At 40.9% G+C, this 13,527-nt stretch overlaps 2 protein-coding genes and 1 long non-coding RNA gene across 3 annotated transcripts in view; all 3 read right to left on the bottom strand.

Annotated features, from left to right (window-relative positions):
- The window catches only part of LGALS4 (galectin 4), a 36,636-nt gene that overhangs the window by 187 nt on the left and 22,922 nt on the right, over positions 1–13,527 (bottom strand). The window contains exons 7-10 of the mRNA XM_070764582.1: positions 2,021–2,043; positions 1,460–1,670; positions 580–714; positions 151–177 (exon numbers count right to left, since the gene is read on the bottom strand). Of these exons, the coding sequence (XP_070620683.1) occupies positions 151–177; positions 580–714; positions 1,460–1,670; positions 2,021–2,043 (396 nt within the window). The remainder of the gene's footprint in view (positions 1–150; positions 178–579; positions 715–1,459; positions 1,671–2,020; positions 2,044–13,527) is intronic.
- Positions 2,715–10,557, bottom strand: LOC139174079 (galectin-6-like). The gene is made up of 11 exons (XM_070764151.1): positions 10,525–10,557; positions 10,280–10,306; positions 10,052–10,137; positions 9,523–9,721; positions 8,047–8,181; positions 7,362–7,450; positions 6,391–6,589; positions 5,597–5,731; positions 4,007–4,095; positions 3,469–3,679; positions 2,715–2,885 (listed from the first exon to the last, which is right to left on the bottom strand). Exons 3-11 carry the CDS (start codon positions 10,093–10,095, stop codon positions 2,715–2,717), a joined length of 1,272 nt encoding a protein of 423 aa, XP_070620252.1. The 5' UTR covers positions 10,096–10,137; positions 10,280–10,306; positions 10,525–10,557.
- On the bottom strand, positions 11,110–12,864 carry LOC139174295 (uncharacterized). Its single transcript, XR_011560342.1, has 3 exons — positions 12,828–12,864; positions 12,041–12,079; positions 11,110–11,181 (listed from the first exon to the last, which is right to left on the bottom strand). It is a non-coding gene; the product is annotated as an uncharacterized lncRNA (long non-coding RNA).

The following is a 13,527-nucleotide window of genomic DNA, read 5'->3' as shown; positions in this document are numbered from 1 at the left end:
CTCCTTAACTATAAAGAAGCTAACTTCCCCTTAAATGTCCCATTCACTGATCCCTTTTTCCCCTTTGGTGTCATCTTCACAGGCTGGGTGAACCAAAACAAACATTAAGCAGGAGTGACAGGCCCAGTTAACAAGTTTCTTGATACTTACTGGATAGTAGAATGCAGGGTTTGTTATCTGGTGGAAAATAAATCCAAAGTGTTACAAGCTCCACGTTTTCCTCCTAAAATCCCTAGCCCTGGATGTCCTTGCCCACTGCCCCCCACTTTGTGGTGTCCCATATGAAGGATTCAGCAACATGTCCTAACGGATAGGAAGACAACAGTTGCTGAGTTTGTGTGGCACATAAACTAGATCCCTTGAAGACTTCATGCTTGCCTTTGTAACATTTGCCCAACTTGGTCAGTTTTAATCTGGATTAGTTTTGGAGAGGTAGCTTATCCTGTTGAGAATCATTCTATTGTACTAACTAGACTGAAAAAGAAAGCGGCAACCTGAGGATTGACCCAACCCAAAATCTATTCCCAAGGGCAGATCAAAGGATCAGGAGGTGGTGATTTGTGGGTAGTAAACACTTACTGGCATCTCCATCACTGGTCTTCCCATCACAACCAGAGACTGCACCTCCAGGTTTCCAGTGGCACTGATGACCTGCACGATTTGTGGTGGGATTCTGTGCTTGTAAGTACCAAAGAGGCTCCCGTTCACCAGGATCTGTCAGAGGGTAAAACCAGAGGGAGGAAGTCTCAGTTGGGATCATCCATTTTGTTTGAAGAGGAGGAAAAACCTATTTATTCTTGCCAGGAACACATCCCACCCCAGAACTCAGCAGAGTGTCCATAAGATAAAGGTTCCCCCACACATGCATGCTATTTATTTCTGGCTCTAGGGGCTGGGGCTCATCTCGGTTTCAAAGCCGAAGAGCCAGCGTTGTCTGAAGACATCTCTGTGGTCATGTAGCCAACATGACTAAACATCGGAAGTGCACAGAACACTGTTACCTTCCCACCAAAGTAGTCCCTATTTTTCTACTTGAATTTTTTTTATTTTTGAACTGCTAGGTTGGCAGAAGCTGGGACAAGTGATGGGAGCTCACTCCATCACGGTGCTAGGGATTCGAACTGCTAAACTGCTGACCTTCGGATCGACAAGCTCAGCATCTTAGCCACTGAGCCACCGCATCCCCTAGAATGTCTAAACAAGGGGTCAAAAAAGTCAAAATATAAAAAGGGAGACTTATTTCACCAATATGTGTTTTCTGGTGGACTAAATTGATTTCCTTTCAGCTACAGGTCCTCCCCATCTAGTGACTATTTACAGTTAGGACAGCAATAAAATAGTAACTTTGCGACCAAGCCTTTTGAACAGCACCTTTGGGGATACAGACAAATGGTAAATTCTGGGGGTGAAACGAACAGGCACCTGCAGTCAAAAAGGCAATGCTCTCTTGCGTACCAACCTGGTATTCGCCCTCGTTGACAATGAAGATGATCTCAAAATGCAAACCCTTTCGGAAGGGATTCTTGTATTTCTTTGCCTTTTCCCACCTGCCCAACTGAAATGTGTTGAGTAAAACTCTGTTCTTAATAAATAGAGGATTGAAGTGGAAGGGAATGTCGGCCCCCTCATGCTGGCCACAGGCAAAGTCCACCTGGAAGGTCAACCTGATACTGGAAGAGAGAGGGAGAGGCAAAAAAGGAAAGGAAAATTAAATGGGAGGAATGCAGGAATCTCACACAGCAGAGATTTACCGCCTCCTTCTCCTTTGCCCTGAAGCTAGAATATATACGATAGTCATATTTTGCTTGAAGAGACAAATCAAGTTCCTAGCCCTCATGGCTTAGCTGGAGTTGAAAGAAGCAGGAAGTGGAACAATCAGAAGAATTAATGAAGGCTTTAATCTTGGCAAAGGATTGGGATTATATAATTTACCCTTAGAACATAATAATTTTATCTTTCTTTTTTTAAAAAAAAATCAGGTAGCATCTTCCTTTCCTGTGAGCCCCTAAAAACACGTTACCTTTCGATGTGTTTGGGCACCGTGCCTTGCAAGTACACAGCCATCCCGGGACGAAGTCCACCAGGGATAGAATGATGGTAAGGGAGGGCCTAGAAAATAGAAATTGATGAAGGGATCAATACTTTATTGCAAAATGCAACTCTGACTTTTTATTTATTTATTTATTTTATTTATTAGATTTGTATGCCACCCCTTTCCGTAGACTCGAACCAGCCAACCACAACTCCTGCCTTGTATCAGTCTTTCCATGTGGCTTCCAGGTCAAACCAAGACCTCCTGGGAGGGCCTTGGATAAGGATTAATCCCCCCCCCCAATGTGACCGCAGAAGGAAAGCATGGAGAAAGCACCAAAACTGCAGCCACTGACTGGTTCTGCTTTAAATCTATGGTTTGATCAGTGGATTGAGCAAAACTGGCTCAAGTTGCTTTTATTTTTTATTTATTTTTCTTTATTTTTATTTGTCATACAAATATAGTATTGTATTGTAGTATGTTTAACATAATATAAGTATAAAGTAGAGGTAGAAAAGATAAAAAGACATTAGGACAGGAAAGGTAGGCACAAAGGTGCACTTATGCACGCCCCTTACAGACCTCTTAGAAAAGGGGAGAGGTCTATTGTAGATCATGTAAGGTTGAAGATTTTGGGATTGGGGGAAGAATCAGAATCAATTGCCAAAGAGAAGACCAAGGATCAGGAGATGCCCATTTTTCTATAACCAATACTTACCATGCTCCCCATCGTTGGTCCTGTCATCACCATCAGAGATTGCAGCTTCAGGTCTCCATCGGCACGGATGCCCCGCACACGTTCGGGTGGCATTCTGTGCCTGAAACTGCATAAGTGGTTGCCGTTCACCAGGATCTGACAGAAGGCAAAGCCAAAGGGATCAAGTCCCAGTTAGGATCATCCTAATTTTCTTTGCAGGGGAAACCTGTTTGTTCCCATCAGGGACACAGCCCACCCCAAAGCTGAGCAGGGTGGCTATCAAGGGGGTCAAAAAGGGTCAAAGTGTGCACATTTAAAAAGGGAGAGGCCTTTATTTCATCCCTGATACCCATTTTATTTCCCCTGAGCCCAAATTGCTTTCCCTTCAGCAGCAGGCCATCCTCACTTAGTGCTATTTGGGATAAGGATAGTGATGGAATAATATGTTTTCCCAAACCATGTATTGTGCCCCTGAAGAATCAATCTATTTCAACTTAATTGTAAGTAGATATGCCTAAATTCTGTCCTCTTGAGATAACTGCTGTATCCTTGAAAAGACTCAACTAAAATTTGCTGTTTCACACAAGAATGTAACCATATATGATGAAAGGCTGAATAGGGCTGTGTGTGTTGGCATTGAATACATTTGTGCTTTGTTCCAGAAAAGTGTTGAATTCTGGGGGTGAAACGGAGGGGCCCCTGCAGTCCCCAAGGCGCCTCTGCTGTCACATGTACCAACCTGGTATCCAGCCATAGTGACAATGAAGATGATCTGAAAATGCTCGCCCTTCCGTAAGGGATTCTGGTGTTTCTCTTCCTTTCCCCACCTGCCAGTCTCAAGCGCATTGAGCACAACTATTTTGCCAGTAATGTGAGGCCTGAAGTGGAGGGAAACATGGGCCCCCTTGTGTTGGCCACATGCAAAGTCCACATTGAAGTTCACCCAGGATCTGGAAGAGAGAGAGAGGCAAAAATGAAGGGAGGTGCAAGAGCCTCAAAGTACAATTCTCCCACCCACCCACCCCTTTTTTTTTCTTTGCCCCAAAGCTAGAATGTGTAGGTCCCTGCGCTTTTGCTTGAAAAGAAGAATCAAGTTCCTAGCCCTCGTGGCTTAGTTGGAGTTAGAAAAAGTGGAACTTTCTACAGAATTAAGAAGGCTGTTAATCTTGGCATAGAATCTGTATTATATAAACTACCTTTAAAAGCGCAATAATCTTATGACTGCTATGAGTAAAGTAGCATCTTGTCCTTCCTGTGAGCCCCCCAAAGTATATTACCTGTTGCTGTCTTTGGGTACCATGCCCTGCATATATACAAACATCCTCGGATGGAGCCCACCAGGGACAGGATGATAGTAAGGAAGAATCTAGAGAACAGAAAACAATGAACCAAATCGGTGACGTTACTGCAAAACACAACTTTGACTTTTAAACCAGCCAACCACAACTGGTGTGGTGCATTAGCTTTCCATGTGGCTTCCGAGTCAAACCAAGACCTCCTGGGAGGACCTCTACTAAGGATTAATCCCCCCCAATGCGGCAGGGGGAAGGATGGTATGGATAAAGCACCAAAACCAAAAGTAAGGGGTATGCATAAGTGCACCATCATGCCTTCCGTCCCCTGTCCTAATGTTTCTGTTTTACTAGTATCATGTATATAAACATTGTTATATCTATGTATACCACCAATATGTACTTGACAAAACAATAAAATAAATGAGAACTGCAGCCATTGATCAGTTCCTTTTTTTTTTTGGGTGATCAGTGGATTGAGCAAGACTGGTTGAGTGCCAAGAAAAGAGAAACATTGCAAGTGCCAAATGGGTCAGATAGATAAATTGCAGAATTCCTCTGCAATTCTTGGGCTTTTGAAGAAGAACCGTGGTTTATCTGTGGATGGATGAGTGGCTTATGTAACTTGTTGCTTATATCCTAAGATCTTTATTAATATTGCTTCTTCATTGCTTATTTGACCCCTATGACAATCATTAAGTGTCGTACCACATGATTCTTGACAAATGTATATTTTATTTTATGTACGCTGAGAACATCTGCACCAAGACAAATTCCTTGTGTGTCCAATCACACTTGGCCAATAAAAATTCTATTCTATTCTATTCTACTGCATAGGTGCCCTCTGCGTGGGAGGAACTGTGTGGAAAAGAGGAATAAAATCCCAAATGAATGTGGGAAGTTTGGCCAATTTATTTTCAGAAATGTGACAAATATTTTTTCTTTCTTCCAATAGGAGAGACTCTCTGTGGAATTTTTGGTGGTCTCTGAGCTTGGGAGTTCTAACGTTACATATTTCTATATAATGGTCTATATAAGTGATGGTGAACCTTTTTAGGAGGGCTGTGCGAGCGAGGGGGAGCGTTGAGGTGGTGCTCCCCCCCTTCACCCCTTCCCCTTCTTTTCACTCCCACATCTTAAAATTGCTAGGTTAAGAAACTCTGCTTCACGGGCATCTCCAAGGAAAAGAGCAGGACCTTGGCCCGAGGCAAATTTGTTCCCTGTTTAGATGTTGGTCCTAAGATCAGCCTATTCCTCATTGTGTGCTGAGTCCATAAGCCAAAAGCTGTGAGGACTAGAGCAGTATTTCCCAACCTTGGCAACTTGAAGATATTTGGACCAACTCCCAGAATTCCCCAGGCAGCATTCGTTGGCTGGGGAATTCTGGGAGTTGAAGTCCAAATATCTTCAAGTTGCCAAGATTGGGAAACACTGGACTAGAGGGACAAAGAAAGATGTATGACCTGAAGGGGGACAGAGAAAGTGGCAGCTTGGGGATTGAATGGACCCAGAATCATTCCCCAAAGAGAGAGATCAAGATCAGGTGCTCCCAACTGATCTATAACAAACACTTACTGTGTTCTCCATCACTGGTCCTTCCGTGAGGGTCAGAGATAGTAACATCAGGTCTCCCTCAGTCTTAATGACTTGCACTCTTTGGGGTGACGTTCTGTGCCGGAAGCTGCAAACGGGCTTCTTATTCACAATTACCTGTCAGAGGGATCAAGTCTCAATTTTTCTCATTCCAATTTATTCTTGCCAGGAACGTCCCATCCCCAAAGTTGAGTGGATAGAGAGGGACACAAAATGGTCAAAATGTGTACATAAAAATAGGGAGAAGCCAATAAACTTTTTCCTCCTGAATCAAAATGTTTTTCCTTCAGCTACAGGTAGTCCTCATTTAATGACTGTTTGCAATTAATCTAATTCTAATTACTATTACTGAATATCCAAAATTTACTATTTAATTCTATGTATATATGCCATGTGTGTGTACATACATATTACACAGAGGTACACAAAAATATATATTATCTTCCATATAAAGTGTATGTACACACACGAACGCACAGCTCTTCTAAAATTATACACATTCAACTTCATTTACTGCAATAGGAAAAACATACCCAGAAGGGGGGGAAAGAAAAAAAATATCCAAAATGTTTCTACTGGTTCTATGTACCTGACCATACCTGTAAGAGTCCACCTCTGCCCTTATGCAATTTCAGTTCTGTGCATGCTCAGAGGGACGATTTTACTTCTGTGCATGCTCAGAGAGCCAAAAAAAATGCCGAAACTTACAAAAAAATATATGGCGCCATGTGCAGACCGGCACAGACAACACTGGAGCTTTTCTCACGTGTACCAACCTGGTATCCATCCTCTGTGACTATAAAGATGGCTTCAAAATACCTGCCCTTCTGCAAGAGCATCTCGTAACTTATTGCATGTCCCCAACCCCTGGCCTGGAACGAGTTGAGCACAAATTTCCCAACATTAAAGCGAGGGTTGAAGTGGAAGGGAATGTCAGTCTTCTTATGCCGGCTATGGGCAAAATCCACCCGGAATCTGGAAAAGAGAGAAGAAACTCAAATAGGAGTTCTCACTTCTCCTTTGCCCTGAAGCTAGAATCTGTAGAATGCTGGGATTTTGCTTAAAGAAAAGAATCAAGTTGCTAGCCCTCATGGCTTAGTTGGAGTTGGAAGAAGCAGGAAGAGGGGGGGCGGAGCCAGCTGCAGACCCCTTCTTCCTGCTTCTTCCAACTCCCAACTAAGCCATGAGGGCTAGGAACTTGATTTTAATACTAGAGAAAATCACCCACTGCAGAAATGACCAAATTAACTCTAGAACTTAGAAACAATGACGAATCTCTATTGTATAACTGCTGGGACCCCTTTTACCGTTGGTTAGAAAAAAAGAACAATCCACCTAACAACTGTTAAAAATTTCTTATATGCAAAGATTATCTGGTGTCTAAGTTAATTCTATAAATGAGATGTAGATACTGTATATAGTTCCTACTCTCAATACAGATCTGTCATGCACCCGCCCGCTTTTTATTGTTTATTGTATATCCTTTGTATTTTGTCTTTTTTCTCTCTTACATGTTTGTATTGTTACTTGTATTGTTATTGCATTTATTTATCTAAATAAAATTTATTCTTAATAAACTAAAAAAAAAAGAAGCAGGAAGAGGAACTATCCGAAGAATTAAGGAAGGCTTTAATCTTGGCATAGAATTTGCATTTTATAAACTGCCCTTTATTGTATTATCTTATTACTATAGTTTTGAGCAAGGTAGTATTTCCCGCTTTCCTGTTAGCCCCAAAAGGAACATTACCTTTTGGCATTTTTCAACACTATGCCTTGCATATATACAGACATCCCAGGTTGTAATCCCCCAGGGATAGAATGATAGTAAGGAAGAACCTGGAAGACAGAAAACCATACATAAGAACGTAAGAAGAGCCCTGCTGAATCAGGCCACAGCCCATCGAGTCCAGCATTCTGTGTCCCACAGTGGCCCACCAATCCATGGGTGTTAAGTCTGTATAAAAGAAAATGCTGTTAAAATGCTGTCTCCAGGCAGAAAATGTAAATAAACCAAGGTCGCGTCTGATTGGTTAAGACGCATGACAGTTCCTTTTAGGCGCGAGCCTCAAAGTATAAATAGAGCTGTTTTTACACTGACAGCTCAGACGCGTTCCTTGCTGGAGTCACTTGCAAAAGAGCTAATAAACGGAGCCGTCTTACAAATACTTGTCTGGTCTGCTTCACTTCAATGGGGATCTTGAGCAGAAAGAGAAGGCAAAACTCTCCCTTTCCCTTGACCCCCAATACATGGGACCCAAGGGAACACAGCCTCCTGACTGTGAGGCGAGAGCGCCACCTCTAGGCCACCGCACCACTCCTTTGTTTACATTTCTTCGTTCTCTTAACTTAAGTAACACTGAAACACTCTCTTAGAACATAAGAACATAAGAAGAGCCATGCTGAATCAGGCCAAAGCCCATCGAGTCTCTTACCAAGTTGCTCATTAGTTGTCCTCCCATCACAGTCAGAAATTGCAGCTCCAGGTCATCATCGACACCAATGTCCCGCAAACGTCGTGGTTGAAGTTTGTGCTTGAAGGTGCCTAAGAGTTTCCTGTTCACCAGGATCTGTCAGAGGGCAAACTGAAGCGGTTTGTATACGTATAAAAATGGGGAGGGGCTTATTTCACCAATACGCTTTTTGCCTGATGGATCAAAATTGTTTCCATTTAATAATAATAATAATAATAATAATAATAATAATAATAATAATTTATTGGATTTGTATGCCGCCCCTCTCCGTCGACTTGTCCTCCTTAAGTGTCTGCTAGCAATGATAAAATAGTAACTTTGCAACCAATCCTGTTCCTGTTAACAGTGGTGAACCCCAAGGCAGCGTACCAGGACCAATACTCTCTTTACTCTATATAACTGACCTTTGCCATCACATTACAAGTGACTGCGTTCTCTTTGCCGATGATGTAAAACTCTTCAACACCACCGACAACACCGCTACCTTCCAAAAAGACCTTGACTCTGTGTCAGAATGGTCAAACATCTGGCAACTCCAAATCTCAACCAACAAAAAGCTCTGTCCTGCACATTGGCCAAAAGAATCAGAACATCAAATACAAGCTGAATAAATAAGACCTTGCAGACGACCTTCACTCTGTCAAACGTCTTGCAATATTCATATCAAATGACCTAAGTGCCAAAGCCCACTGTAACAACATTGCCAAAAAAGGCTTCCAGAGTTGGTAACCATACAGTGCCGGGGTGGTGCAGCAGGTAGAGTGCAGTACTGAAGGCCACTAAAGCTGACTGCTAGATCTGCAGGTCAGCGGTTCAAATCTCATCACCGGCTCAAGGTTGACTCAGCCTTCTATCCTTCCGAGGTGTGGGGGCAATATGCTGACTCTGTTTTTTTTTTAAAGTACTATTGCTAATATGTTGTAAGCTGCCTTGAGTCTAACAAGAAGGACAGCATAGAAATAAGTAAGTAAGTAAGTAAGTAAGTAAGTAAGTAAGTAAATAAGTAAGTAAATAAATAAGTAAATAAGTAAGTAAATAAATAAATAGGTAAGTAAGTAAGTAAATAGATAAATTAAATAAGTAAGTAAGTAAGTAAATAAGTAAATAAGTAAGTAAGAAAATAAATAAATAAGTAAGTAAGTAAATAAATAAGTAAGTAAATAAGTAAGTAAGTAAATAAATAAATAGATAAATAAATAGGTAAGTAAGTAAGTAAATAAATAAGCAAGTAAATAAGTAAGTAAGTAAATAGATAAGTAAGTAAGTAAGTAAGTAAGTAAGTAAGTAAGTAAATAAATAAATAAATAAAATCGTCGCACGAGCTCGCACACGAACCTGTAGTAGAGAGTTTTAGAACCCACTACTGAAAGGGTGAATTCGGGAGGGGGAGAATAGAAGCACCTGAGTCCCAAAGGAGCCTCCGCCAGGTGTACCTACCTGGTATTTGGCCGCCTCAACAAAGAAGACCACCTCGAAATGCTCGCTGTTTCGTAAGGACATGCTGTGCGTCTCCATATTTCCCCACCTTCCATCCAGAACTGTGCCGAGCACAATAGCATCCGCCTTAACGAGAACACTCATGTGGAGGAGGACGTTGTTCTTCCCTTCCGGGCTACAAGCAAAGTTCACCTGGAATCTGGAAGAGAGTGAGGATATAAGAAAAGTTAAATTAAATGAGAGGTGCAGGAATACTGTACAGAGAATTATGCCCCCCACCTTCTCCTTTGCCCTAAACCTAGATTCCTGAGTTTTTGCTTGAACAGAAGAATCATGTTCCTAGTCCTCATGTCTTAGTTGGAGTTGGAAGAAGTAGGAAGTGGGACTGCCCAAAGAGTTAAGAAAGGTTTTAATCTTGGCATAGATTTGGGATTATATAAACTACCCTGAATATGACATAAAAATCTTTTTGATTATTTAGAATAAGGTAGCATCCTGCCCTTCCTTTGAGCCCTCAAAAGAACATTACCTTTTGCTGCCTTTGGGCATCTTGCCTTGCACATAGACCGACATCCCAGGATGGAGTCCATGAACAGGATGATGGTAAGGGAGATTCTGGAAGGCAGGAAATGACGGACCAAACCAATGACTATACTGGAAAACACAATACTGATTTTCCATCCAGGAGAATAAAGATAAGCGGGGTGATTGGTTCAGATTAAAGAAGAATGTGAGAAAATAAACAGAAGTTACTTACCAATTTTTTAGTATTGGAGAATATACCCTAAAATGGAAAGAAAACCTTTATAATTATGGTGATGGCAGGGTGCCTCAGCAGAATTTGTGTTTGTTGGGGGCAAGAAGCTGACTCTGTAAACCACTTAAAGAGGTGAAGTGATATGTAACTCTAAGCGCTATTGCTATTGCTACATGGAGATGCTTGTTCAGATGTAAGATGGAATTAAAGGAAGGAATGAAACAAGATACACAATGCCTACTTACTGCCAATTCAGCCAGAGGACCATCTTCAATGAATGCCTTCTACAAATGAAACAAAGGAGATAAGTTCTATTCTTATAAGATAACTGTCACTAACTATACCATCACAGATAACATCAATAGTATATACAAATGAAATAGATACAGTATTTCATTCTCCATATAGGAACTGTGCTATTTTTAATCAGAAATAGATAAAGCCTAAAAGACACATGAATCAATAGCATTCTGAGACTTACTATTACAAACAAAGAGTTTTGTGATGTTTTTTTCCCTTAAAAGACACATTGTTGTGCAGCTCTTCTACAGGTTTCTCGATATCCTGTTTTAAGCCTTTCTCTTAAGCCACAGGAAAAGCCTGTGAAGCCAAACTCAACTTCAGACAATAGTCAGAGCAATGCCTTTCTTTAAATATTACCAAGAGCTTATAGCTTCCTGCTGGAATTATTCCTGAAATGTCTGGAGATCCTTGGGCGGGGAGTGGGACTGAATAAATCTAATCTTGAAAATATCCTTTTAAGAAGGATAACAGATAAAAGATATAGAAGTAATGAGAGAAGTTAAATGCGGTATGTTGTATCCACTTACTATCAATTGATATATCAGTTTTTCACCATGCGATATTCCCTTAAAAATATTTAAAATCTTCTGCATGAGGTCCTACATAGAAAGAGAAAAAACATTATCCTCTTTTATGGATTCCTTCGTAGCTACGTTGTTCCAGTGAATGATCTGAGTGTTGGGGTGAGGCTTGCCTGGGCCATTAAGCTGCCTAGAGTCCCTGGGATAGTTGGGCAGCATACAATAAATAAATTAAAATAAACTGGTAGGTCTTTGGGTGACATAGAGGATATTGATGTGAATGGCCTCACATCATCAGAGAAATTGCCCAAAGCCACATCAGCCCCTGTGAGGTAGGCAAGGAAAGACATAACAGGCATTCCAGGAATGCCACTATATTGTTGTCAGATTTTGCAGCAGAGAAAGGCCACCCAAAGCCTTCATTATACCTTTTTAAGGTCAAGAATGTTACAAACAGCTGAACAACCATTTTCCTCTCCTTCCCCTTCTCAAGGGGAATTTCCCTACAAGCCATAACCCAACCTGATTATTACACCGCCCCGAGTCCACAGAGAGGGGCGGCATACAAATCCAATAAATAAATAAATAAAATAAATAAGACCTTCTTTTGACCACTCAGTCTGAGTGCAATTTGGACCTTGCAATTGAGTTGAAACCATTTGGCATTTTGCACAAACAAAAATCACAAAAGAGAGAAAAGAAAATTTGTAGGGACCCTTCCCATGCCAAACATTCCCCCTCCCCCCAATAGTTCCCAATGTGGGTGTATTTTAAGTGGCAAACCAGGGAGTCTAGCTGTTTTATAAAAACTGGTCCAAAATGTTAGCCTTGCTGCCTTCTTGATGCTATGGGGACAGTGGCCATGGGGGAGAATTGATCACATGCAGGAAGGGTATTTCACAAGGGAAGAGTAGAGGATGAACAAAGAGATGCTTACCAGGAAATCATCCACTTCACAATCGCTTTGTATACATTCCTGCAAAGAAAACAAAAGACATATTAATTCTATTCTGACATGACTTCTCTAACCTGGATTCTGCTGCGTAAGATGGGCTGATTTATGACTGTCACGCCTGTGATGGGCAAGATCCATTGCAGTAGTAAATCAGGAACTACTTGTAAGTGATCCAAGGACAAAAAAATAATGAGACAAGTTTATCTTCCTAAGCGTGAGTAGTTTTAATCTTGCTTAGAATTTTTTATTTTATTGTGCAAATTTATTTTATTGTACAACACTATTTGATCACTTTAGTATTTAATACATAATGTGAATTCCAGAGCCGCAGTTGTATTTGTAGTCAAGATAAGGGGATTGCATGAAATGTGTACAACACTAAAAGTGTGGACTGAGTAACACAGATAAAAATTTAGGCTTTAGTATCATGGACCCTTTGAAAATTCCCTCTTTCTGGCTTCCTCAACTTTTCCTGGTGAAAAAAACCCTGGAAAAGGAGATGAGGAAATATACCTTCTGACTAACCAAACTGCACGAATCACACCAAAAGGGACAGAAATTACAAAGAGAGACAGAAATTGTCCAGGACAATCCTTCCCAGGGCAAAACTTCCTTGGGGACAGTTCTGAAAAGGACTTTTCCACACATACAACCAATTGAAGTGGATTTGGCTTTGGGGTCAGTGTTATTGTAAGACTAAGATGCTTCATTGAAAGTAAGACACATATTGCACAAAGAAAAGGCAGAAGATGGAGAAAGAGCTACTTACCGTTAATTTGTCAAGATCGTCATCATTCAAAGATTCCTACAAAGAAACAAAGCACATCAAATGCTATCCCAATGGAAGACACCCAGGACCTCTCTTTCCACGCCAATGCTTGAATACTTAACAAGATCCACACGTGCCATTTGACCTTCCGTAAGGGCATGAAAGACTGTCAGCTGGCAGGGGACCTCAAAGGGGGCTGCCCCTTTCTGGAGCTTGGCTAAGACCCAACCTGAACCCATGTACTTTTTGTTCCCCTTCTCCCCATCTTTTAACATTATTTTTTTACTATTGTTATTTTTTGCTTTATTATTTTGAGTCCGTTTCAGAATGAGCGGGATATAAATACAATAAATAATAATAAATAAATTATAATAATTTTAATTTGCAGTTTTTAATGTTTTTAAGCTATTCAGAGTTATCTCTGGAAGGAATGAAATGAATGAGTGAGTGAGTGAGTGAGTGAGTGAGTGAATGAATGAATGAATGAATGAATGAATGAATGAATGAATGAATGAATGAATGAATCATAATGAAAGGGGAGATGATGGTCAAAAAATACTTACCATTATTTTTGTTAGCATTTCCTCGCCAATTCCATTCTACAACCAAAACAAAGAGTAACTATACTTTTGCTCAGATGCTCTCACAATGAGTAAATTTGAATTCAGTGAATATTGAATAGGGGTTTGTTGAGTGTAGG

The sequence above is a fragment of the Erythrolamprus reginae genome, chromosome 11 (assembly GCF_031021105.1).
Source record: "Erythrolamprus reginae isolate rEryReg1 chromosome 11, rEryReg1.hap1, whole genome shotgun sequence".
Classification (NCBI taxonomy): Eukaryota; Metazoa; Chordata; class Lepidosauria; order Squamata; family Dipsadidae; genus Erythrolamprus; species Erythrolamprus reginae.
Note: the sequence above shows the minus strand (reverse complement) of the source record. Positions and strands in the feature narration are given on the sequence as shown.